This window comes from Lagenorhynchus albirostris, chromosome 4 (assembly GCF_949774975.1).
Source record: "Lagenorhynchus albirostris chromosome 4, mLagAlb1.1, whole genome shotgun sequence".
NCBI classification, from domain to species: domain Eukaryota; kingdom Metazoa; phylum Chordata; class Mammalia; order Artiodactyla; family Delphinidae; genus Lagenorhynchus; species Lagenorhynchus albirostris.
In genome coordinates, this window is record NC_083098.1 from 118,580,903 (window position 1) to 118,603,937 (window position 23,035).

The 23,035-nt window shown below is 40.7% G+C and overlaps 1 protein-coding gene across 2 annotated transcripts in view; it reads left to right on the forward strand.

Annotated features, from left to right (window-relative positions):
• Positions 1 to 21,491, forward strand: part of EGF (epidermal growth factor) — a 103,969-nt gene extending 82,478 nt beyond the window's left edge. Inside the window, exons 19-24 of one of the 2 annotated variants that reach the window (XM_060147401.1) lie at positions 2,144 to 2,266; positions 3,887 to 4,031; positions 9,656 to 9,823; positions 13,114 to 13,231; positions 16,247 to 16,352; positions 18,358 to 21,491. In XM_060147401.1, coding sequence (XP_060003384.1) covers positions 2,144 to 2,266; positions 3,887 to 4,031; positions 9,656 to 9,823; positions 13,114 to 13,231; positions 16,247 to 16,352; positions 18,358 to 18,608 — 911 coding nt within the window. In that variant the 3' untranslated portion in view covers positions 18,609 to 21,491. The remainder of the gene's footprint in view (positions 1 to 2,143; positions 2,267 to 3,886; positions 4,032 to 9,655; positions 9,824 to 13,113; positions 13,232 to 16,246; positions 16,353 to 18,357) is intronic. The other variant, XM_060147403.1, reaches the window with a different exon arrangement.
• The last annotated feature ends 1,544 nt before the right edge of the window (positions 21,492 to 23,035 follow it).

Below are 23,035 nucleotides of genomic sequence, written 5' to 3' on the forward strand. Positions count from 1 at the left end.
TTCTCAAGGTGATGGTTCATAGAGATTGCAGTAGGATGTCAGTTTAAAAAAAAAAAAGACTCCCTTTGGGCTATTCAGGTTAGCGATTCAATGTGGCAAATATTTAATTGACCCCTATTAGTGCAAAGACACAGTACTGGGATCTGTGAGGAATGCCGAGATGAGGAAGGCATGGAGAATATGATCTAAAAGAAATGCAACTGTGATAAGGGGTGAAGAAAGGTATGCATCATAAGAGAAGTAAAAACTAAGTGGAAGTTCAGAACCGGTAGACATATCTGTTTGAGGTATTGGGAAAGACTTCATGGAGGAAGTTTCATTTTGGATGGAACTGGGGGCATAAGTACATTTTTATTATGCAGAAATGTGAAGGAGTGGGGAACACTGCAGGCATGAACATATCACAGGTCTTATTTGGGGGGGGTAGAGAAAAGCCTAGAGCCTTAAGTATAGACTGTGTGTCTATACTTGTGTGAAGGAGAACAGAAACTGGGTCTGGCAAGGTGATGTCTCTATCTGCTCTGGCTACCATCAAAAGTACTGTGTAGACTGGGTGGCCTAAACAACAGACATTTATTTTCTTAGAGTTCTGGAGGCCAGGAGTCCCAAATTAAGGTGCTGGCAGATTTGGTTCCTGGTGAGGACTCTTCCTGGCTTGCAGACGGCCCCCTTCTTACTCCACACTCACCTGCCCTTTCCTCTGTGGCTTGTGGAGAGAGTGAGAGAGGGAGAGAGAGATACCTCTGGTATCTCTTCCTCTTCTTAGAAGGACATCAATCCCGTTGGATTAGGGCCTCACTCTTATGACTTCATATAAGCTTGATTGCTTCCTTATAGGTCCTGTCTCCAAATATAGTCACTCTGGGGGTTAGGGCTTCAACATATGAATTTTGGGGAGATGCAATTCAGTCCATAACAGGTAAGTTGAGTTATATTTGTGGAAAACTAGAATCTGAAAGTCAGGCATTGGGGTTTTACTTCTCTAGACCAGCACCATCCAGTAGAAATATAATGTCAGTCACATATATAATTTTAAATTTTTTGTAGCTACATTACAAAAAGCAAAAAGAAACAGGTGAACTTAATTTTAATAATATTTTATTTAATTCAATATATATCCCAAATATTAACAGCTTAATGTATAATCAATATAAAAAAGTATCATCATTATTTTAAAATTGGAGTATAGTTGCTTTACAGTGTTGTGTTAGTTTCTGCTGTACAGCAAAGTGAGTCAGCTATACGTATACATATATCCCCTCTTTTTTGGATTTCCTTCCTATTTAGGTCACCACAGAGCACTGAGTAGAGTTCCCTGTGCTATACAGTTGGTTCTCATTAGCTATCTATAATATAAAAATTACTGATATATTTTATGTTCTTTCATAGTTGGTACTACGTCCACAAAATCTGGCGTGTGTTTTACACTTACAGTACATTTCAGTGTGGACTAGCTGCAGTTCAGGTGCTCAGTACCTACATATGGCGATGGCTACCATATGAAGCAGCACAGCTCTAGGAAACAGACAACTACTGGCAGCATCTGAGTCGAGTGGTGCAGTGACGGGAGACGTGGTTCGGGAAGATTAATGTGGCACTGGTGTTTAGGAGAGAAGTGGAGGAGAGATGGGATGAAGGGAATGTTGTAAGGCTGCTCCTCTTACAGCAATGGAAAATTGAAGAGAAGAAGGACCTAAAGGTTAGGGTGGTGGTAACTGAGAAAATAAAAGATGGGTAGTTGGGAAAAAAGTGATGACTTTGTTCATATTTATGTAAAAAAGGCAAAAATGTTGAATTTGATATGATCTGAACTACTAAATGTTTACCTAGAGATAGTTTACCATCTCCAACTTTCCCACTGAGCTACATGTGCTGGGAAATTTCCTTTCTTTCCAAGCAGTAGGAAAACTTCCAGCCTCATGTCAGGAGTTTACCTGCATGGGCAAGGAGCCAAGGGGCCCAGTCCATCTCTCTCTCCAACATTTATAATAGAATTTTTGAATCTAAAAATGTATAGAGCTCTGAGAACATGTGGCATGACAGAAGTTGAAGATGCTCCCTTTCCAGAATATTGGGGTTTCCAATTATACCACCCTCTGTCTCCTCTGCACCCTTTCTCTTTCCTACTCCCCTTTCCTGACAGATATTGATGAGTGCCAACTGGGTGTGCACACCTGTGGGGAAAATGCCGCCTGTACAAATACGGAGGGAAACTACACCTGCACATGTGCTGGCAACTCATCTGAACCTGGACGGATTTGCCCTGGTAGGTTGGTGGGTGGTCCAGATCCAAGGGGAGGGACTCGATTCTGAAAAAATCAGTACCCAAGTGTATTTCCATTAGAGCTTCTAGAAATCATTCAGTTCAATCAGGCTGGTGAGTTTACTTTCCTGATTAGATTGATGCTGTGGTTGAGAATGTGAAATGGCCCAAGTTTTCTTAATTTAATAGCATCTGGAATAAATCCTTTTTTATTATTCACAATTCAATAAAGGTGGGAACACAGGTGGTTCTCTTTAACTATGCAGCTAATGTCCTGATTTGTAGTGTTGATTTTGGGGGCTGCTGGGAAAGCTCTGCAGGGCTAGACAGGTTGGGGAGGTTGTCCGGACTCTTAGCATTTTGAATCACTTTCAAGGATTTTAAAATAAGCTTTTTCTGAACTTAAAAATTTTAATCTAAAGATAGAATCCCATTTTTAATGAACTTAAAGAAGTAGCAGAATCACTATTTTTTTTTCCCATTCCTTTAGGAAATAGCTGTTGCCAAAGTGAAGAGGTAGATACTATTTCATCTTGTTATATAAGGGGGAATATGGTTTGCAGAGGAATTGTTTTTTTAAATAAAGTTGGAGTTACAAGGGATATCAGTGTTCATCTATGCCATCTCTCCAGTTTCAAAATGGTCCTATTCCATTCTAGAAATTTGACATATGTCATTTGAAATTCTTAATAAAATTGCATTTAATTTTTTTTTAAGTCAGTATTTCTTGATCTGAATCAGAACTTCAAAAATGTTAATAATTGTCGCTTCCTTCTTCCTGAACCCTCCCCCATAACAGCAGTATCTTCTTACCATCAGCACCCAGAAGGGGAGCTGGCTTCATAGACCCTAGAAGCCAGGGTCAGCTAAGTCATCGCCAGCTATTTACCTGTCTCAGCTCTGCAAGCAGAAAACATCCTGAGAAAGGAAGGTTCTGCACTTGCTCGGGTCTCTGTTTTTTTAGCATATTATTTTCTCAAATAATTTGCTGTTCTTAAAGGTACTGAAAGACTCCTAATATTTATGTAGTCAGCTACACACCCTAATGTTTTCCTTTTCAAGAGCAGCAAACCATTCAGTAAAACGGACTTCCCCACTTTGGCATCCCCTCTGTTACGGTAACATTTCCTTTCTGTCAAAGTTGCTAATCTTGTCTTTGAGGGCTCCCCTACAACTTAAATAGTTTTTAGAAGAAAGTCTCGTGTGGGAGAAATTTTTGAGACTCCCAGGAAACTAGTGGTAGTGGACTGTGTAGCGGTAGGTGGTTTATAAGTCATCAAGAGATACTGTTGTTCAGTGAGACGCTCTTAAGCTAACTGCTGTTTTTGGATGATGGATGTGCTTTTATAATGAGATCTGCACTCGGAATTCATATGGTCTTGGGATTGACCATTCTCTTACAGCTTCCAACATGCTTTATGTCAAATAATGCTGAACCTAAGGAAAGAATGGCTGGCTCCATGGTGAAGGACACGAGGTCTGGTTAAGAAAGTGAAACCGTTGTTCTCTATCACAACTATTGGTCTGTCTCACAAATTGTTCACGGAAACTACTTCCTGATATCGATATCTGAAAGACCCCAATCACTTCAGAAAGTAAAAGAAATGCCTTTGCTTCTTCTAGACTCAACTCCACCCTCTCATCCCAGGGAGGATGGCCGCTCTCCTGGGAGAAATATTTACCCCGAATGTCCCCCGTCCCACGATGGGTACTGCCTCCATGGCGGTGTGTGTATGTATCTTGAAGCGGTCGACAGCTACGCCTGCAAGTAAGTTAAGCTATTTTTCTGATGGCACAGAGATATGATATCGCAGCCCATAACTTTTAGCAGATTCAGAAAACTTATACTGCGATTTTTCTATAATTAGGCGTTTCCATAGGGAAAAATAGATAATTTATATATGTAACCCTTTATTTACATATATAAATTCTGTGTGTGTATTACACCTTTCCTTCATATTTCACCACCCCCTGCCCCTAACCCGGTGCTAGTGGTAAATATTAAATGTAAGGAACTGGTTATTTTCCCTCTTATTTAAATAACTTGATGTTACTACTGGTATAGGCTGGGGATTAAACTGAGAGAATTGCTTAAAACTTTGATTTATTTTCTGCCAAATAGATGGAGCGCATCAATGCTATGTTTCTGAATTTTAAAAAGTGTTATATATGTTCACACTGGACTTCCTGCCTTCAATGCTCAAAACTAACATATTTTTTCCCTCTTTACTTCCTAATAGTTGGCATTTACTTTTTTTTTTTTTTTTTTTGCGTTACGCGGGCCTCTCCCGTCGCGGAGCACAGGCTCCGAACGCGCAGGCTCAGTGGCCATGGCTCACGGGCCCAGGTGCTCCGCGGCATGTGGGATCTTCCCGGACCGGGGCACGAACCCGTGTCCCCTGCATCGGCAGGCGGACTCTCAACCACTGCGCCACCAGGGAAGCCCGGCATTTACATTTTTGTTGTTTGGTAACAACTGCTGGATGCAGCCATGGCTGCCTTTGCTCTGCTTTTGTCCCTGTGATGGTTTCAGTGGGCTAAGTGTCAACCTGAAGAGAGGGTTCAAGGAAGCCCTGGAACTATGAGGTGTTCCCACCGCACTCACTCAGAAACCATGCCCCTCAGTTTTTAGTAAAAACCACACCCAGAAGATCTAGTTTTGTATCAAATCTTACTTTTAATTACTTTCATAATTTGAAGGCAATCGGAGGGAATTGATAGATACTGAAAAATGAATAGGTCTCCTATGGCTGGACTCCTGACTTATTGATAATTTTCTCTGTGCCTAGTGAAGGAATGATGAAATACTTCGATCCTCATGAATAGATGCTATGAGCTTAGAGGCTTTGATTATTTTATCGCTAATAATCAGCGGAAACATAGTCTAAATTATAAGAAGAATAAGTTATATTCTGTGACAAAGTAAATGACCTTGCATTATAAATCACATCAGCCTGACACAAACAGTGAAACATGCTCATGAATATTAGCAAAAATGACTCAGTTCTAATAGAAATCTGCTTTCATAGTCATATTTCATGCTGTGATTTTCTAACCTAAGATAAGTTTAGTACTTAATGATAATCATCCTTGATTTTGATAATAAGAATCAAATTGTTTTTACCTGTTCCTGGCTTCTTGTTGTTACAGATAATGGAATTATGAAAACACGTGTCCTAGCAATGGTTTGTGTTTCTCTCTGATACTTTAACTTTGGGTTATTAAAGACATTATAGACCTAGAGTCTGTCATACAAAGTGAAGTAAGTCAGAAAGAGAAAAACAAATACCATATGCTAACACATATATATGGAATCTAAAAAAAAAAAATGGTTCTAATGAACCTGGGGCAGGACAGGAATAAAGACTCAGATGTAGAGAATGGACTTGACATGGGGAAGGGGAAGGGGAAGCTGGGATGAAGTGAGAGAGTGGCATGGACATATATATACTACCAAATGTAAAGTAGATAGCTAGTGGGAAGCAGCTGCATAGCACAGGGAGATCAGCTCGGTGCTTTGTGACCACCTAGAGGGGTGGGATAGGGAGGGTGGGAGGGAGACGTAAGAGGGAGGGGTTATGGGGATATATGTATATGTATAGCTGATTCACTTTGTTATAAAGCAGAAACTAACACACCATTGTAAAGCAATTATACTCCAATAAAGATGTTAAAAAAAAAAGAGGACATTATAATAAGAAGAAGGGTACTGCAGGGTTGCCTATTGCAGTCAGCACGTTAATTTCATTTGGCCCTCATAGCAGCAATTCATTAAATGATTTGTGAACTCTTTAGCACACTGCTTTCCTTTCTGTCATTAAATCCTGATGAATATATCATATTCCCCTAATAATGTTTCAAACACGAGTTGCTCCAAAATGACAATTAAGCGGGATCTAACACTTAAATTTAAGGACCTTTAATCAAAAGCAGCATTTAAAATATCACCAGAGTTCCCATTAATCTGGATCATAACTTTGTTTTTGAATTCTATATTTAATAAAAGTGTGGTTTAATCAGATGTCCAACCCTTACCTCCTTCGCCGCCCCAATGACCTCACCTTGTAGTTTTTTAATTCCATAATAACACATCTCTAAGGAGTGCTTCCCAGTCCAGCTTTTATTAGAAACACTTCACAGGCATCATTCCACACAGAGTGTTCTTAACGTTGTGAGCACGTTAATAAAGGAATGCACTTCCTTCCTTGTTTGGAGGCAACGAAAGCTCCCCTCAGATGCAAGACCCGCTGGCTGCCCCGGGGATGCAGAGGATGTGGGAACTGGAAGTCTCCACACCCAAGGTCCTCCTCACAGATTCCCCACTCTGGGGATTCTCAGAGGACCCCAAACCTCCTGAGCACAGAAGAGGTCCTCATTCATTCTGGTTTGTCTTTGAACCAACCCACACCCTATGGGGCAGGTCTTCTTCAGCCCAAGTTCTCCCAACAACAGTGCTGTGAAATGTTTCGTGAAAAAAGGGTTGTGAATGGGCAGAAGACCTAAACAGACATTTCTCCAAAGAAGATATAGAGATTGCCAACAAACACATGAAAGGATTCTCAACATCACTCATCATTAGAGAAATGCAAATCAAAACTACAGTGAGGTATCACCTCACACTGATCAGAATGGCCATCATCAAAAAATCTACAAACAATAAATGCTGAAGAGGATGTGGAAAAAAGGGAACCCTCTTGCACTGTTGGTGGGAATGTAAATTGATACAGCCACTATGGAGAACAGTATGGAGGTTCCTTAAAAAACTAAAAATAGAACTACCATATGACCCAGCCATCCCACTACTGGGCATATACCCTGAGAAAACCATAATTCAAAAAAGTCATGTACCACAATGTTCACTGCAGCTCTATTTACAATAGCCAGGACATGGAAGCAACCTAAGTGTCCATCGACAGATGAATGGATAAAGATGTGGCACATATATACAATGGAATATTAGCCATACAAAGAAATGAAGTTGAGTTATTTGTAGTGAGGTGGACGGACCTAGAGACTGTCATACAGAGTGAAGTAAGTCAGAAAGAGAAAAACAAATACTGTAAGCTAACACATATAAATGGAATCTAAAAAGGAAAAAAAAATGGTTATGAAGAACCTAGGGGCAGGGCAGGAATAAAGACGCAGACGTAGAGAATGGACTTGAGGACCCGGGGAGGGAGAAGGGTAAGCTGGGACGAAGTGAGAGAGTGGCATGGACACATATACACTACCAAATGTAAAATAGATAGCTAGTGGGAAGCAGCTGCATAGCACAGGGAGATCAGCTTGGTGCTTTGTGACCACCTAGAGGGGTGGGATAGGGGAGGGTGGGAGGGAAGGAGACGCAAGAGGGAAGAGATATGGGAACATATGTGTATGTATAACTGATTCACTTTGTTATAAAGCAGAAACTAACACACCATTGTAAAGCAATTATACTCCAATAAAGATGTAAAAAAAAAACCAAAACAAAACCTGAAGAACTAGTGGAGTGTGGCCTGCCCTTGGGAAATGCTGGCTGATTGCTCTGGACCTTATAAGGCTGAGAGGCTTTGATATTGCAGCGTCCTTGGCTCCCAGTTCTCTTGTTACGTGCGTGGCATATTCCTTGAGACCCTAAGATCTATGAGAGGATTGGAGGTGTGGCCTATTAATATCCAACAGTTTAAAAGTGGCTGCTAGGGGCTTCCCTGGTGGCGCAGTGGTTGAGAGTCCGCCTGCCGATGCAGGGGATGCGGGTTCGTGCCCCGGTCCGGGAAGATCCCACATGCCGCGGAGTGGCTGGGTCTGTGAGCCATGGCCATTGAGCCTGCGCGTCCGGAGCCTGTGCTCCGCAATGGGAGAGGCCACAACAGTGAGAGGCCCACGTACCGCCAAAAAAAAAAAAAAAAAAAAAAAAAAAGTGGCTGCTAGGCTTGATAGTAAACGTCTATAACCAAGGACAGCTAGAATTAAAACAGCATACAGGAAAGCCGGGAATAACCTGATGGTCCTTTATACTTCCTACACTCAGATCCTGCATTCTCTGGTAGGATCACTTCTAGAAGAATAGTTTTTCAGAGGTGCCTGGAACTTAAAACTCTTTTTGGAAGTGGCCCAATGTAGTAGAAAGAACACAGACTTTGAAATCAGAGAACCATTTGAATCAAACCTGCCATTCACGAGCCGTGTGAAAAATTACTTAACTCCTTTGAATCTTACTTTCCTCATCTATAAAATGGGAATATGCCATCAAAAATAAAATGAATAAAAGTGCCTAGTACAATATCGGAAACATAAGGTGCATAACAATCACTAGTTACTTTCCCTCCTGTCTTTGAAAGTGACTCGCCAAAGCTCCTATAACCAACTCAGGTAGAACTAGGACTAGACGTGAGACCTTCTGGGCCTTCAGCCATGATGCATGCTTCGTCTAATGCTTTTCCCTTGCTGCCTCTTCCCCCCATGGGGACTGGTATCAGTCCTCTGTGTCTTCATTCCTTTACCTCCTTTTGGAACAAAGTGGGGACATGGATACACATACAGAGAGTGGATCCAGAGCCAGGGTGAAGAAATTCCTAACAAGTGAGCAACACAATATTTCTAACAGCATATTTTTAAAGTTTATGCTCTTGCAAAGAATAATAGAATATAGTTCTACCCAAGCTCCTAAGAGTTTGTGGAAGCGTGTATTCCCAGTAGATGGCAGCATTGTTTCATTTACTTTCATCTAAAGGTTCGCAGGCTGCGTTGCCCGCTGGTAATTCCAGTAACAATTTCACTAATGAAACAGCAGGATGTTGGTGAATGCCTCTTTTCCTCCACTTAGTTCTTCTCCCTTGAAGAAGTAGGCAAATGCTTGTGTGTCACCACCGAGTCCTTTTGAGTCTGTGATTTTAAAAAAGAAGGAAAAATGGTTTCCTCTGCAGACTAGTCTATGCTTCCAGTTCAGAGACTACTCAACATTCTTTTACAACCTGGTCTCAAGTGAAAGACTCTGCTTTGAATTCTTCTTCCTTCCTTTGACCTATACTCATTGCAGTCTGGCTGAACATTTGTTCGAAAACTCCCTTGGCACTTAGGGCAGGGTTGCTTTATGTTGGTCTTAGAGGAAGCGTCACAGGATTTTAGCCTAACAGAAATTGATCTTTAATCAATGTTCTGCAGTGCCTTATAGAGGCGGTATGCAAATAATCCCCCATTAATCCCAGGGCCAACAGACCAATGGGGGAAGTCTGTGTTGCATTAACTTGTAAATTAGAGTGCTTTCAACTGACCCCTGATGGATTTTCCATATGTCCAAAGAGCTGAAGCTGAAATGCAGAGGTTGAGAGACGGCTGGATATTGAGTGCAAAAATATAAGCGTTTTCGGCCTTGGCTCACTGCTGACCTCTGTTTGTATGTTGTCACAGCTGTGTCGTTGGCTACGTCGGGGAGCGATGTCAGCACCGAGACTTGAAGTGGTGGGAACTGCGCCATGCCGGCCACGGGCGGCAGCGGAGCGTCACCGCGGTGGCTGCCTGCGTGGTGGTGCTGCTTCTGCTACTGCTCCTGGGGCTGTGCGGGGCTCAGAAATACAGGTGACTTTGCTTCCATTGGAACTTTCAACCTCCTTCTAGCTCCTCCCAAGGGCTTCTTGAGATGAGCTGCTTCTACACACTTATTTCATTTAAAAACTGGAATAACAGTAAAAGAAAACAAAAAACGGTCCAGGATTTCATTGCTCTAAAACATCAGTGGATTTATTGTTCCATTCCAGTCTTTGCCCATAAACCTATGTAGTTTACTGGGTTGTTATTTAACCTCACACGTTTTTTGCTTGTTTGTTTTGTTTTGTTTGCGGTATGCGGGTCTCTCACTGTTGTGGCCTCTCCCGTCGCGGAGCACAGGCTTCGGACGCGCAGGCTCAGCGGCCATGGCTCACGGGCCCAGCCGCTCCGCGGCATGTGGGATGTGGGATCCTCCCGGACCGGGGCACGAACACGCGTCCCCCGCATCGGCAGGCAGACTCTCAACCAGTGCGCCACCAGGGAAGCCCCCCTCACACGCTTTTATATTCCACTTTTTTTCTGTTAGCAGCATGTGCTTCCTCTCACGCCATCGCCGGCCTGTATAACTATAATTTTCATGGGTGCCATCCATTGAGTTGATTTCCCACAAAGTATTAACTTCTGTTCAAGAAACTCAGTTATCTTCCCTAACTTGGAAGGAAGTTTCGGGTCCTTGGAGTTTATGTTTTTAGTCATTTCAAGTTAAAAGTTCAGAACTGTGGAACGATGATATTTACACATTTATTTAAAAAAAAAAAAACCCCAGTACATTAGGGTGAAGAAATGGGCATCACATTGTTCGTTCATTTTCCACTTTCTTAAAAAGTAAGCCAGCATCCTCCACTATCCTCAATACAGAACAGCATTTTAGGCACTGTTGTAGTTTGTCTGGCATATATGACTTAATAAACGCTTTTTGTTATTGCTATGATTTTCCATGAACCGTAATCTTCCCCAAGGAGTCACACGTTCCAAATCCTTTTCTATCTTGAGACACAGGATTCTCAGGCAAAAACTTGAAATTTTAATTCAGTGGTTCATCAGTAACCATCGTACTTTTTAGCCTGGTGTTCAATCAATATCTTGGATATTTGTAGGAAGAATATTGAATAATCAGCGTTTCATCCCATTGGACAGAATGCCAAAAGGAAAGTAGATGATTGGCAAATAATGTAGAAAAAAATGGAAGGAAGAAACAAGTCCAAGTGTACTGTAATTATTAGGTATTTTTTCTTATTCTATGGACTATGACATAGTAAGTAATATGCTGCTAAGTTCAAATTAAAACTGCCAGTTTAAATATTGCCACGTCACTCGTGTACACCAATAAATACAGACCTAGCATTGGGTTTATCAGTTAGGTGTGTTTAGCAATTTTCTGTAAAGAGTTAAAATCAGTTATTCCTCCCTTCATGTCAATCTGACCTGTTTTGTCTAGATTGACTGTCCGACACTATTTGTCCTGTGTATCTCTGAAAAGATTGTTTGTGGAACTAAATAATTTTAAAAGTATTGTACTATTATTACTTCATAAAACTTGTTGGGGACTTCCCTGGTGGTCCAGTGGTTAAGACTTTGCCTTCCAATGCAGCGGATGTGGGTTTGATCCCTGGTCAGGGAGCTAAGATCCCACATGCCTTGTGGCCAAAACACCAAAACATAAAACAGAAGCAATATTGTAACAAATTCAATAAGAAAGACTTTAAAAAATAAAAATAAAAAAATAAAACTATTTCTTGGAAGGACCGCTTTGTAAAAAAATCAACAGGAAGTATTATGTCACAAACTATAACTTGCAACTTTGGAACTGTTTATATTAACCGCTTCAATTTTTTTCCTTGATGCTTTTGATTAAAAATAATAACCCACACTATTTCCTGATGGGGTTCCATCTGTCTCATGGAACTCACAGCTCCTGGGATGGGGCTTCCACAGCAGCCCCTACCTTCCTTACTGCCCTTCCTCCGATGGTCAGACAGCCCTGTTTGACTGAGGGTTACACTCCTAGAGGGAATTAAGATGCCAACTGCCCCGAGACAGCAGCACTATTTTGGAATCTTGAGGCTGGCTGGTGGTCTCCCCACCACCTTTCCTTCATTGGTTTCCCTTAAATGGCTGCTCAGTATGTGATGTACCTGTCTCTCTCCCTCTCAAGGCTATGCTTTGAGAACAGGGATCCCACTTTCATGTTAGATCTCCCTCCCTTTCACCCCCTCCCCCAGGGCATGACACCATGCCTTGCATAGACCTGGAAGGAGCCTAGGCTTTGCATCCGTCGACTGAAAAAAAAAAAAAAGCACAACGTGAGAGTTATGAGTTAAGTTTATTTGGGGCAAAATGAGAACTATAGCCCGGAAGACGGCATTTCAGATAGCTCTGAGAAACTGCTCCAAAGAGGTAGGGGGCAAGGTCAGTATATATGTGACTTTGGTGAAGGGGGAGTACAGGCAATCAAGCACATATTTTTTGCAGAAGGTTGCCGCTAGTCTCGTGAAGGTTACTGCTACTCATGAGGGGGAGACGTCAACGTGAAGGATTTTAGTGCTTTGCTAGATACAAGGAGATGCAAGAATTGGGCTCATAAAATCTTTTCCTGAGAATATCTAATTATCTGAAGACCTGTTCTGCCAGTTTTTCGCAGAGCACAGGGCACCTCATGCCTGATCTCCGCACTGAACTCCTTTCAGTGGGTGTTGAAGGTCAGCAGCTGCTGCAGCTTGTGATATAATCCTTGTAGAGGTAGACGGCAGGTGCCAATACGTAGTTGGCACAGCACTGTGACCCAGCTCCTGGGCTGCCCTTGGTAGCTGTGTGCCTTGGGTTCATCACTACTATCTTCCAATCCCACTGGCTTCACTTGTAAAATGAAGCTAATATAGTGTGTGTCACACAATTGCTGTGGTACTATTTCCGTGGGCACCCCCCCTCACAAATTCTAAGTCCATTTAGGTAGAGATTTTGTTGTGTTTTTTTCCATTCCTATGTCTCCGGTACTAGGACAGGGCCTAGGATATAGTTAGTACTCAATCGGTATGTCCATGAATAAATGAATGAATGAACGCATGGCTTACCGCCCACCCCATGCCCTCCTACCCCTTGTCACGGTACCTTGGAAAGAGTGAAGCATCATCTGGAAAGTAATGCAGGTAAGGATACCTTAAAACCCAAAGTTAGGCTCCTAGTTTCCTTAATACTTCTTCTGTCCCATGCATTTTAAGTACCAAAATTTCAGTAGCAAAAGTAGTTGTCCTTGACCATCACTGAGTAGGCTACTGTTTTATTTTGTTTTGAGATTGTCTGGTATTTTGGCTGTATGGCAGGACTCAGAAGCTGCTGTCGAAAAATCCGAAGAATCCTTATGGAGAGTCGAGCAGAGATGCGAGCAGTACCAGGCCTGCAGATGAGGAGGCTGGGATGTCCTCTTACCCCCAACCTTGGGTAATGTGACCACAGTACATGAAGCAAGAAATTAAATACATGAAGCAAGAAATGTAAAGCAATAAAGCTTTACGTTAATCCCAGTTCATTTTTTTTTCTCATTCTTCACTGAGTTCAGAGAGACTGGAATCTATTATAGCTTCCAGCTGGTGTTAATGTTACCTAACACCACAAGAAGTGGGAGGTCCTGGGTGGGCAGTGAGGGTGGGGGAACTGTGTCCTAAATTAAAGTAATCAGATAAGCTAAACTAGTGCCATAATGTAATGCACGAGACATTTATGGGATCTTTTTTCTAGCATGTACTTTCTTGCTATAACTTAGCTTTTTTGGTACATGGGCCTCTCACTGTTGTGGCCTCTCCCATTGCGGAGCACAGGCTCCGGACGCTCAGGCTCAGCGGCCATGGCTCACGGGCCCAGCTGCTACGTGGCATGTGGGATCTTCCCGGGCCGGGGCACGAACCCGCGTCCCCTGCATTGTCAGGCGGACTCTCAACCACTGCGCCACCAGGGAAGCCCTATAACTTAGCTTTTTATGTGTTTGTGGAAAGTCTTTCCCCATTTTTCGGCGATCCCTTTCAGATGGATGCCTTGAAAACCCAAGATGATGCTCCTAATTTTGTTAAAATTTCTTTTCTCACACACATTTTAAGTCCTTAAACTTCAGCAGCAAAACAGTTGCCAGATTTAGCCAATAAAAATACAGGACACCTAGTTAAATTCATGCTAATACTGAAAGTTCAATTTTAAATTCAAATTTTATTGGGTATCCTGTGTTTTATCTGGCAGCCCTGTATATTTTCCAAAAAGCATAGTAACTGCGAAGTTCAAAATGCTTCATAGATCATCCACTTCAGTAATTGATCTTAGAACACTAGAGGGCAGACTTGGGACAGGCTCTCTTGAAATTGCTGGAATTTCCATTTTCAGAATCCCGTCAGAGATAATCTGACTGGTTCCGTGTGTGCGTGTGTGTGTGTGTGTGTGTGTGTGTGTGTGTGTGTGTGTGTGTGTGTGTGTTGTTGGTATCATTTGTGGTATATGTTGTGGAAGAGGCTGGACTATATGGCAGGTCCGTGGGAATTGAAACCTGTGGGCACATAAGGAAAAGGCTGTTAGGGAGAGGTTGTCAAGGGGCAAAGGCATCATTTGGGGTCCTTCCCACACCACTTCTCCCACTCCCCAGCCTCTACTTCATGTGCATTTCAGAGAACAGCTTTCCTGTGGCTATGCTTTTGACTTAACAAGTGACCATCTGTCTCTGCTTGTTGTAGGCATTCAGCGTATACTTATTTTTTGGTGGAACTTGAGTACAGAAATACAATAAGAAATGTGAATTCTGGCTTTACTCTTCTAACCAGTTGGCTAATTTTCAGCAAGTCATTGAACCCTTGTTTCTTCATCAGGACTCCAAGGCGTTTGGATTACATGAGCTCTAAGATCCCCCCTGTCTCTGGAGATTCCCTAAGTGTGTGGTTCTGGGTGGACTTAGTTATAGAATGTCCTCAGTTCTTTGAAGCTTCATGACTTGTGGACTCTTTAATTTTCCAGATCTCATTGTCAGCCTGTATGGTACTTCCTTCAGGTTTTGGGTAGCAAGTTTAGTTCATCTTATTTAAATCATGGGAGAGAAGGAGAAACACAATCTGTATCTTATTTCTTAAAAAATCAAAAACACTTGCTGCTGTCACGAGCAGCATGCTGTCTCAGGGCTGTGGTGAGAGGCTCAGTCTCCCAGCCGTCAGATCTGTCATTGACACCAACTGCTGCTGCAGATATCGGTGCGAGTGGGAGAGAGCTGAGCACCCAAGCTAGGAGGAGAAGCAGCAGAGACAAATTTGGTTCCATCAGCTGCCTTCCCCAACCCAGGCCAGAATCCTGGAACCTATGTTCTTCTGGCAGAGAGGCATGTGGTTGGAAAACTGGCAGTGCGGTGGGCTGGATTTTAACTTGAGCCAGAAAAATGGGCCTGTGCCCATAAACAGTGGGTCATGGATTAGTTTTGCAATGAGTTACTTTGGGAGACCATCAGTGAGGAAGAGGTGGAGAAGGGTGATTAGTGTTGTGGAAAATAAGAAAATGGAAACATGTTCAGAGGATCCACCATTCTCTCACCAACATTTCTCTCCCTAATCGACTCTACTCATTTTTATTCCTATACTTTTCTCAAGGAGAAATATGACCAAGGAGATTTTTTTCTATTCTCTCTTCCTCATTGTATTTCTCAGCTATGGGCTCATTGTGTGGAGGGTATGTTTCTGAACCAGTAGAGCATTGGTTCAGAACCTTGGGGCAGTCTCTCTGCTGGGTTACTGATTGGCAAGGAAGGACTTCCCCAAACTGCATCCTTCATCCTGGGGCATGGGGTCACTTCTTTTCTCTCCTTTTATCTTTGATCTGCTTTAATCTCTAATCTATCTGGTGTGAATGTGAGCCAGTGAACTCTGGTTAGCCTGCATCGCAAGTGCCCAATCGAATGTGGACAGTACAAACAATGACAAAAATAATCATTTTGTTGACCGAAGAGAAATAATGTTGTTTTCTGAGCCTGCCTTTTAGAATTCTGGTTCCCAAGCTGTTCAAGCATGAAAAGACATTTCATGGATCCCTGCAAAATAGTAGTTGCATTATTAGTTCTTATTACCCACTAATGAGCCCAAATTATTCAGAACTTGATAGCATGTTTAAGTGAATTTTCCTATTTAAGCACACACACATATTTGAAAAGTTGGAGCACATACATGTGCGAGATATTATTTGTCTGGCCTGTGGGCAATGCTTAGAACACTTGTGAATTCATGTATGGGTAGTGCTAGTTGCTTTAATAGAGAGTAACAGAAGCTTTCTAACTGAAAACTGAATCTTTCGTTAGCCAGAGAGACAAATTTGATAGGGCCTTTCTTTTGGCTTTTACCTTCTATAAGGTGGACATGAAGCCATAGATTTTATTTAACGTATGTTGAGATAATTTATGGATTTTAACAATGTCCTCTCTCTCCCTTTTGTTTGCTGCAGTTTGTGGTTATAAAGGAACATCAAAACTTCAGCAATGGGAGTCAACTTGTAGCCCTCAAGGACGGCCTTGTGGCAGATGTTGGCCAGTTTTCTTCCCTGGAGCCTGGTGAATGATTATCTTTCCCTGGATCGTGAATGTTTCCCTGAATGTGAAAAGTCTCATCTACACACAGAAACAGTGAATAGTGAAATTGTATAAGCTGTGTGAGCAGCTGGCTGTATTGGAATGCCATAGAACTCTAGAGAAATATGTTTAGACTAGATTCCTGTTTACCTGAGGTTACCACGTTCACTCAAAACTCTGGTCACATAGCAGTCTGCTAGGTCCCCTTAAGCAAGCACACAACGAGTCACTCCTTATTTTGATTTAGGCTGGGTTTTGAGGTCATTCTTGGGGTTCGGGATCTGTACGGGCAGCTGTAGGCATGGTTCTAGTGAAATTGCAAGTGGCTCCAAGAAAACGTGTTCCATGTTTTGGAAGGAAGGATGCTTGTGAATTTAAGTTGATCTGGGGGTTCTCCTAGGGATTTGGGAGTATTTAAGTCTTATCAGGAGCTAGCCCTCAACCAGATGCCTGGCCGTCTGTGAAATCCAGCCAGACCCCTGCGACGGGCTGTAAAATCAACCCACATTTTCAGGCTGTTTTGGAACTCAATCTGCTTCCAGTAGAAATGGAGTTACGTATGATTCGACATAATACTTTTGTCAAGAGTTGTATTAAGACAAATTTCTTGGGCTTGGGTCTCAGATATCGTAGTTGTATTTCCTAACTCAGAGGATGAGGTTGAATATGCTTTTTGTATCATAAACCTTCAGAAAGGTTCAGAGAAGCTTTGAGCCGACAAAACCAGTTCCTCTGCTAATGAGAGGTGCTTCAGCCCCACTTATACTTTCTGATATTTGTCCTTCATAAATATGCCATAAATTATGTCCTTCATAAATATTGTCCTTCATAAATATGCTTATTACCATTCTCTTCTCCTCAGACTTCCTCGTAGAGAGAACATAGGCTTCTTGTTTTGAAAAACTCACTCCAAATCCTCCTCTCATACATGTGTTGCCACGTAACCCAAATTCAGTATAACTTTCTTTCCTAATTTGAGGAAGGCTCTGGATATTAAGGTATACTTCAGAATTGAATATTAAAACTACAATAAATATTATATATATATATATGTATATATATCATTGCAAGTGTTGTTAATCGGGATAATGAAAACATTTAGCATTTTCAAATGTTGCGTGGTTTTTTGTTGTTATTAGTAGCATTTTTTGAATGTAATGGAATATCTTGTTTTACGTAGTACTTTTTCTTGAGGAGCTAAAAGCAAATAATTCTTCGTTATGAAAATAATCTCCTTTAGAGATATATAATGTAATTTTGTAAGATATTCAGTAGCACAATTAAAAGAGTATGGTTAAACTCAGACAAGAACTAAGGACTCGGTTAGCTGAATACTCAGGAATAAATTAGAATCTCTCTCTTTTTACTCATTCTATTGCAAACAGTTTTTGACCAGTTCTCTATGAGCTACTCATAATACCTGTCTCCCAATATGAGTGATCATATCCCCAGTCATGTCCAGCCATCTCATAAATGCCTGTTGTGAAAGTGCATGTGGAGATTGGAGGTGGGGAGGTAGAGTGGGAAATGAGATAAAAGATCAAGATTGGTTCTGAGCCAATTCTTTGTCTACCCTGGAAAACCCATTAAGCCACAGGCTATACTAGTGGTACCCCCACAGAACCATATTCATTGACCTCAGCCAACATCAACTGGTGCAAGTTAAGTGCAGAGTATCATGCTAGGGGATAAGAATGCAAGTGCATTTAAAACCCGAGCTCTGTTCTCAAGTCATTTATGGGCCAAATGGGGACAGTGGAGTTACACAGAGAAAGCTAAGTAGCAATGTCAGGTAGCACAGTCCTTTGAATCATCTTACTAACCAAAACTATTTTAAATTTTTAAAAATTGGGTCCAGAATGGTTTAAAAATGGGTTCATTTGTGTCTCATATTTCAGGTCTACTCTCCAGCCACTACTATTAGGGTCTGTCTTGCTGGACATTGTGAGTGATGTGAATACTGAAATGTCTTTTTTCTCTTGTATAGGGTCATTGCAACCAACATCATGGAGAAAGGAGCCCCAGATGTATATGGGCACAGAACAAGGATGCTGTGTTTCATCATCCAGTGATAAAGGCTCTAGTCACCAGAGAATGAAGTGTAGCTTTCATCTCCCCTCCTATGGGGCATGGCCCATTGCTGGGGGAGTTGAGAAGTCCCATTCTCTCCCAGCAGCTTACCCATTATGGCAACAAAGAGCTCCGGATCCACCACACCAAATGGAGCTGACTCAGTGAAAGCTGGAATTAAAAGTAAGATCAAGAGGAACAAACTGTATTGATGGATAGTCATACTTCATTTCAAAAAGTAGAGGAAAAAATACAGATTTTCATTCTACAATCTCTACAACTAATCACCTACTCAGCGTCGGAGACAAATACGTATTGTGCTTTTGCTTCTTCCTTCAAGCAGTCTCACTGCAGATTTTCAAGTAAAAGTGACCTGGAGAATCACTGGGTAACTCATTAGAAACTAAAATGGGGAAAGTAGTGCTTTGTAAACTGTGTTGTCTTCAATATTCAATACAGACAGATTTTTTTTTTCCTGCAGCCCCAGAAGATATTTGGGATTAAAACAATCAATCATACAGGTTGGGTCAGTTATAAAGTAATTTCTCTTATCTGGACAGAACATTTAGCTAAATTTTATGAAATGGTTAGAATATTAAAATTATTGTTATTGATATAATACATTGGTAGGCATTTACCTTATCATTGGTGTGGTCCATGCTGGGAATTTTGCAGAATGAATTTTGATAAATTAATGAAAAATGTACTAACTTAGAACCTGATTTCTTCCAAATTGGATGGCTTATTTTTTCTTTAAAAATCTTTGAATGAAAACATTTAATTTTTAAAACATTACCCAAGAGACTTCTGTGTTTCTGACATTACTATTCTTTCCCCCACATATTTTTTTCTCTAATGAAAATGGTAAATTCTCCCTTTGTATGTTTGCACAGAATTTTTACTTATTTTCAACATATGAGATTGTAAGCAAATTGCCTGATTTATTTTAATTTTGGACAGCAATCAATTTCTTCTACTTATTTAAATAAAATCAGCATAAACATTTTATCGTACACATGGTTAAGTAATAAATTATAGTTTAAGGGGATGTTAGAGTTGACGCAAAGTGATTTTCTAAGCTTGCTATTGTTACTTTACAAAAAAAATCATATTTGAAATCTTTCTAACGTTATAAAGTAGATTTTCACAAAGTGTTCCAATTAAATATCATTCTTGCAGCCAAGGCATTGTTACTACAAATTACACAACCTACTACTGTAACTGGATTGTTTGGGGCTTTGGATTATTCAGTTTATGCATTAACTAGTCCTTTTGCTTATCTTTTCTTTCCTTTCTCTTGAACTCCTTGGACTTTGGTTACACCAGAAGTCAGCATGAAAAGGCGTTGAAGCCCATTTCAAGTAGATACTTCTTAGAAGTTTTGGTAAAGATTTTGTGGCGGAGTTAATTCAGATTTTTCTGTATTCAGTTTTGCTTTAATTGGTAGTTGATAACCTGGAGGATCAGAAGATCTGTCTTTTGTTTCTAATGAGTGAACTGATCTCAGAAAAAATGCAGTCATAATTCTCCCAACGATGGGAAAATTATATTTGTAAGTGTGAATATTTTTTCTTCTTCCAAAAGTGAACATTTTGGAAGCTTTAAGTGTTTAGATTACATTTTTGTATTTTGGCACCTCGCTTAGGATTCCAGCAATAACATGAGACCACAATAGCCCATAACATAACATTATCTTTGAACCGTTATCTTCAAGCTGTGCAGTGAATCTGATACCTCATAAACTAGGATCCTGTGTCCTTGATCAGGATCTAACACTGTCTCCCTGGTCAAAGTAGAGAGAAAACACACTTTGTGTCCTTCGCAAGTCACCCTGAAAGAGTATTTTCCTTTGCTGAGGCTCCCACGTCTCTGCCAGAAATATCCTCCTTTAAGAATCTATTTTTTTTAAAAGAGCATTTTCATCTAAGATATTCAGTTTGGAAAAAATGCAAATCAAATATTTTTATTTCCTAAATCTCATGGTCTCCTTGTGCACAATGGCTGATTGTGGTCCTATTGGACTAAATGTCACCTGCTACATAACATGAGCATTCTGCCCTCTTTTCTAGCACCTAATAGAGGGCTTAGCATACTCTATTCTTTTGAAACTGTATGGTTCCAGTTCCACCTATTAACCTTGATTTCCAACTGATATCCTCTTCATGTGAATAAATGATTATCGTGTGATCCCTGAAAATGTGTTAAAAACACTAAATAAATTATTTAAAAACATACAAACAAACCAACAAAAAGGCTGGGAGAAAGGGAAAATATCGAGGTAATTTAAGCAGCTGTGATAGGCAAGATTTTGTTGTTGTTGTTTACTTTTTCTTTCTTCTTTTTTTTAAATCCTTAAATGAGAAACCCTCTCTGCATTGTTTCCTCCTGAGCTGTTTTCACTCCAGACACGCCTGAAGCAGAGTTCTTTCCCGTTTGGAACTTGACAGGGTTTCTGTCGCTAGTAGCGTATGCTTACAACAACATAGCTCAGTAGGAAAATAATGTGATGGACGTGGATCCTTAGTTAATCACTCACATATCTGAACCAGAGACTGTAGGAAGCACATAAATTACCAAACAGGAAAATTTCCTAGCTGGTGGTCATTTCCTATTTTTTCTCCTCTACAGTGAATATTTGACCCTCTGACATAGTTCAATTTCCATTTCTGGTGGGTCAGAAGGAAAATTATGATGTGCCTGACTCAACAATTAAGCCTTCAGAGTGCATTCTAAACTAAGAGTTGTCAATCCCAGATTAATGCCTGAGTTATTTGGGTTCTTATTTTTCATTTGTACCACTCACCTGCCAAAATAATAAAGTATAGTAAAACTGTATTATTCAGAATTTTAGGGAGTCATTTGAACAGTGAGGCAGGTGCTTGCACCGTGGTTTCTTTAGCTCTAAAATGAGGCATCTTTTGTATGAACCAACTTAAAGTAACAGCAACACCAACACAAACTAAAGTTTTATTTCTACCACTGAGGTATTGAGGTAATCAAGGCCTTACTGCTTTAAAAACCAAATATTCTTTTTAAAAACAATCAATTTAAGGTAGCACTCTTTCTACCACTCTATGAAACACCCTGCACATAATTACACATTTTCTTGATGACATAAGAACTTCATTACACACCAGGCATAATATAATGCTACAGTTTTGTGACAGTCGGAGCTTCTTTTCCGCTTACAGAGATCCTTAGAACTTGAGTCCAAGTACTTTAACCTGTTATTTTTTTATTACTTTTATGAACTTTTAAGCTGTCAGCTCTCATGGCTCTATCAATTACCTTCCATAGATGCTCCTTATTGCTTGCTTCTGTTTTGTAAACTTGGTGTTCAGATTACCAAGCAAGTTAGCACTGTAAGTAAAGTAAGAGTACATGTATAGTACTGAAGGAGAACTTAAGTACATTTCCTGTGTAAAGTACTTGAGTTTTAGCCCTTAAACTTTTTTTTAATATAGATTTATTTATTTTTATTTATTTATTTTTGGCTGCGTTGCTGTGTGCGGGCTTTCTCTAGTTGTGGCGAGCGGGCTTCTCATTGCAGTGGCTTCTCTTATTGCAGAGCACGGGCTCTAGGCACGCGGGCTTCAGTAGTTGCTGTGTGCAGGCTTCAGTAGTTGTGGCGCACGGGCTCTAGGGCACGTGGGCTTCAGTAGTTGTGGCACGAGGGCTCAGTAGTTGTGGTGCACGGGCTTAGTTGCTCCTTAGCATGTGAGATCTTCCCAGGCCAGGGATCGAACCTGTGTCCCCTGCGTTGGCAGGTGGACTCTTAACCACTGCGCCACCAGGGAAGTCGCAGCCCTTAAACTTTTGACATGTTGCATCCTTTTATTTTTTCCTTAATCTTCTCAGCTGCATTCTCAGAGTGCAGGTGCATCGATTCCAGATAGAGGAGGTGGTGTGGGTACGTTTAATGACAATACAGAATGTAGTGGTTATGAAGATGGTCTCTGAAGTCAATAAAACTGAATTCAAATCCCATTGTGTCACTTAACTAGCTTTGTTACCTTGTTCAAACTACTTAATCTCTCTCAGCTTCAATTTCCTCATCTGTAGAATAGGGAGAAAAACACTACTGTTGTCAGAGGACTGTTGTGATTTTTACATGAAATAATGCATGTAGAGTACTTAGCATAATGCTTACCATAAAATTAAATGGTATTATTATAGTTATTATTTTGCCCTTTCCTGAGACCACTGTTTTAATAGCATTAATTTACATTATGGTGACCTTGTTTTTTCTGCTTCTAATCCAGGCAATTTGCACATGAAGATGGGGCAAAGAGCAGAACCCTAAACCCCTGGGTCAAAATTTTAAGAGGCATTATGCACAAATATCAAGACAGACTAAATATTCAATTTCATTTTTACATTAAAATCACTACCTTAGACATATACATTGGGACATGTTGGTCATTTATTCATCAAGTTTTATGCATTGGATAAAGAAATTAATGAGGATATTAATTCATGACTATATTAGTATGAGACAACACTGTGCAACTTATCTGTGCCTTCATAGAACTGGGAAAAACATTTTTTTTGTTTTTATCTATGTTTTAAAGGCAGGAAGCTTATAAACAGAAGAG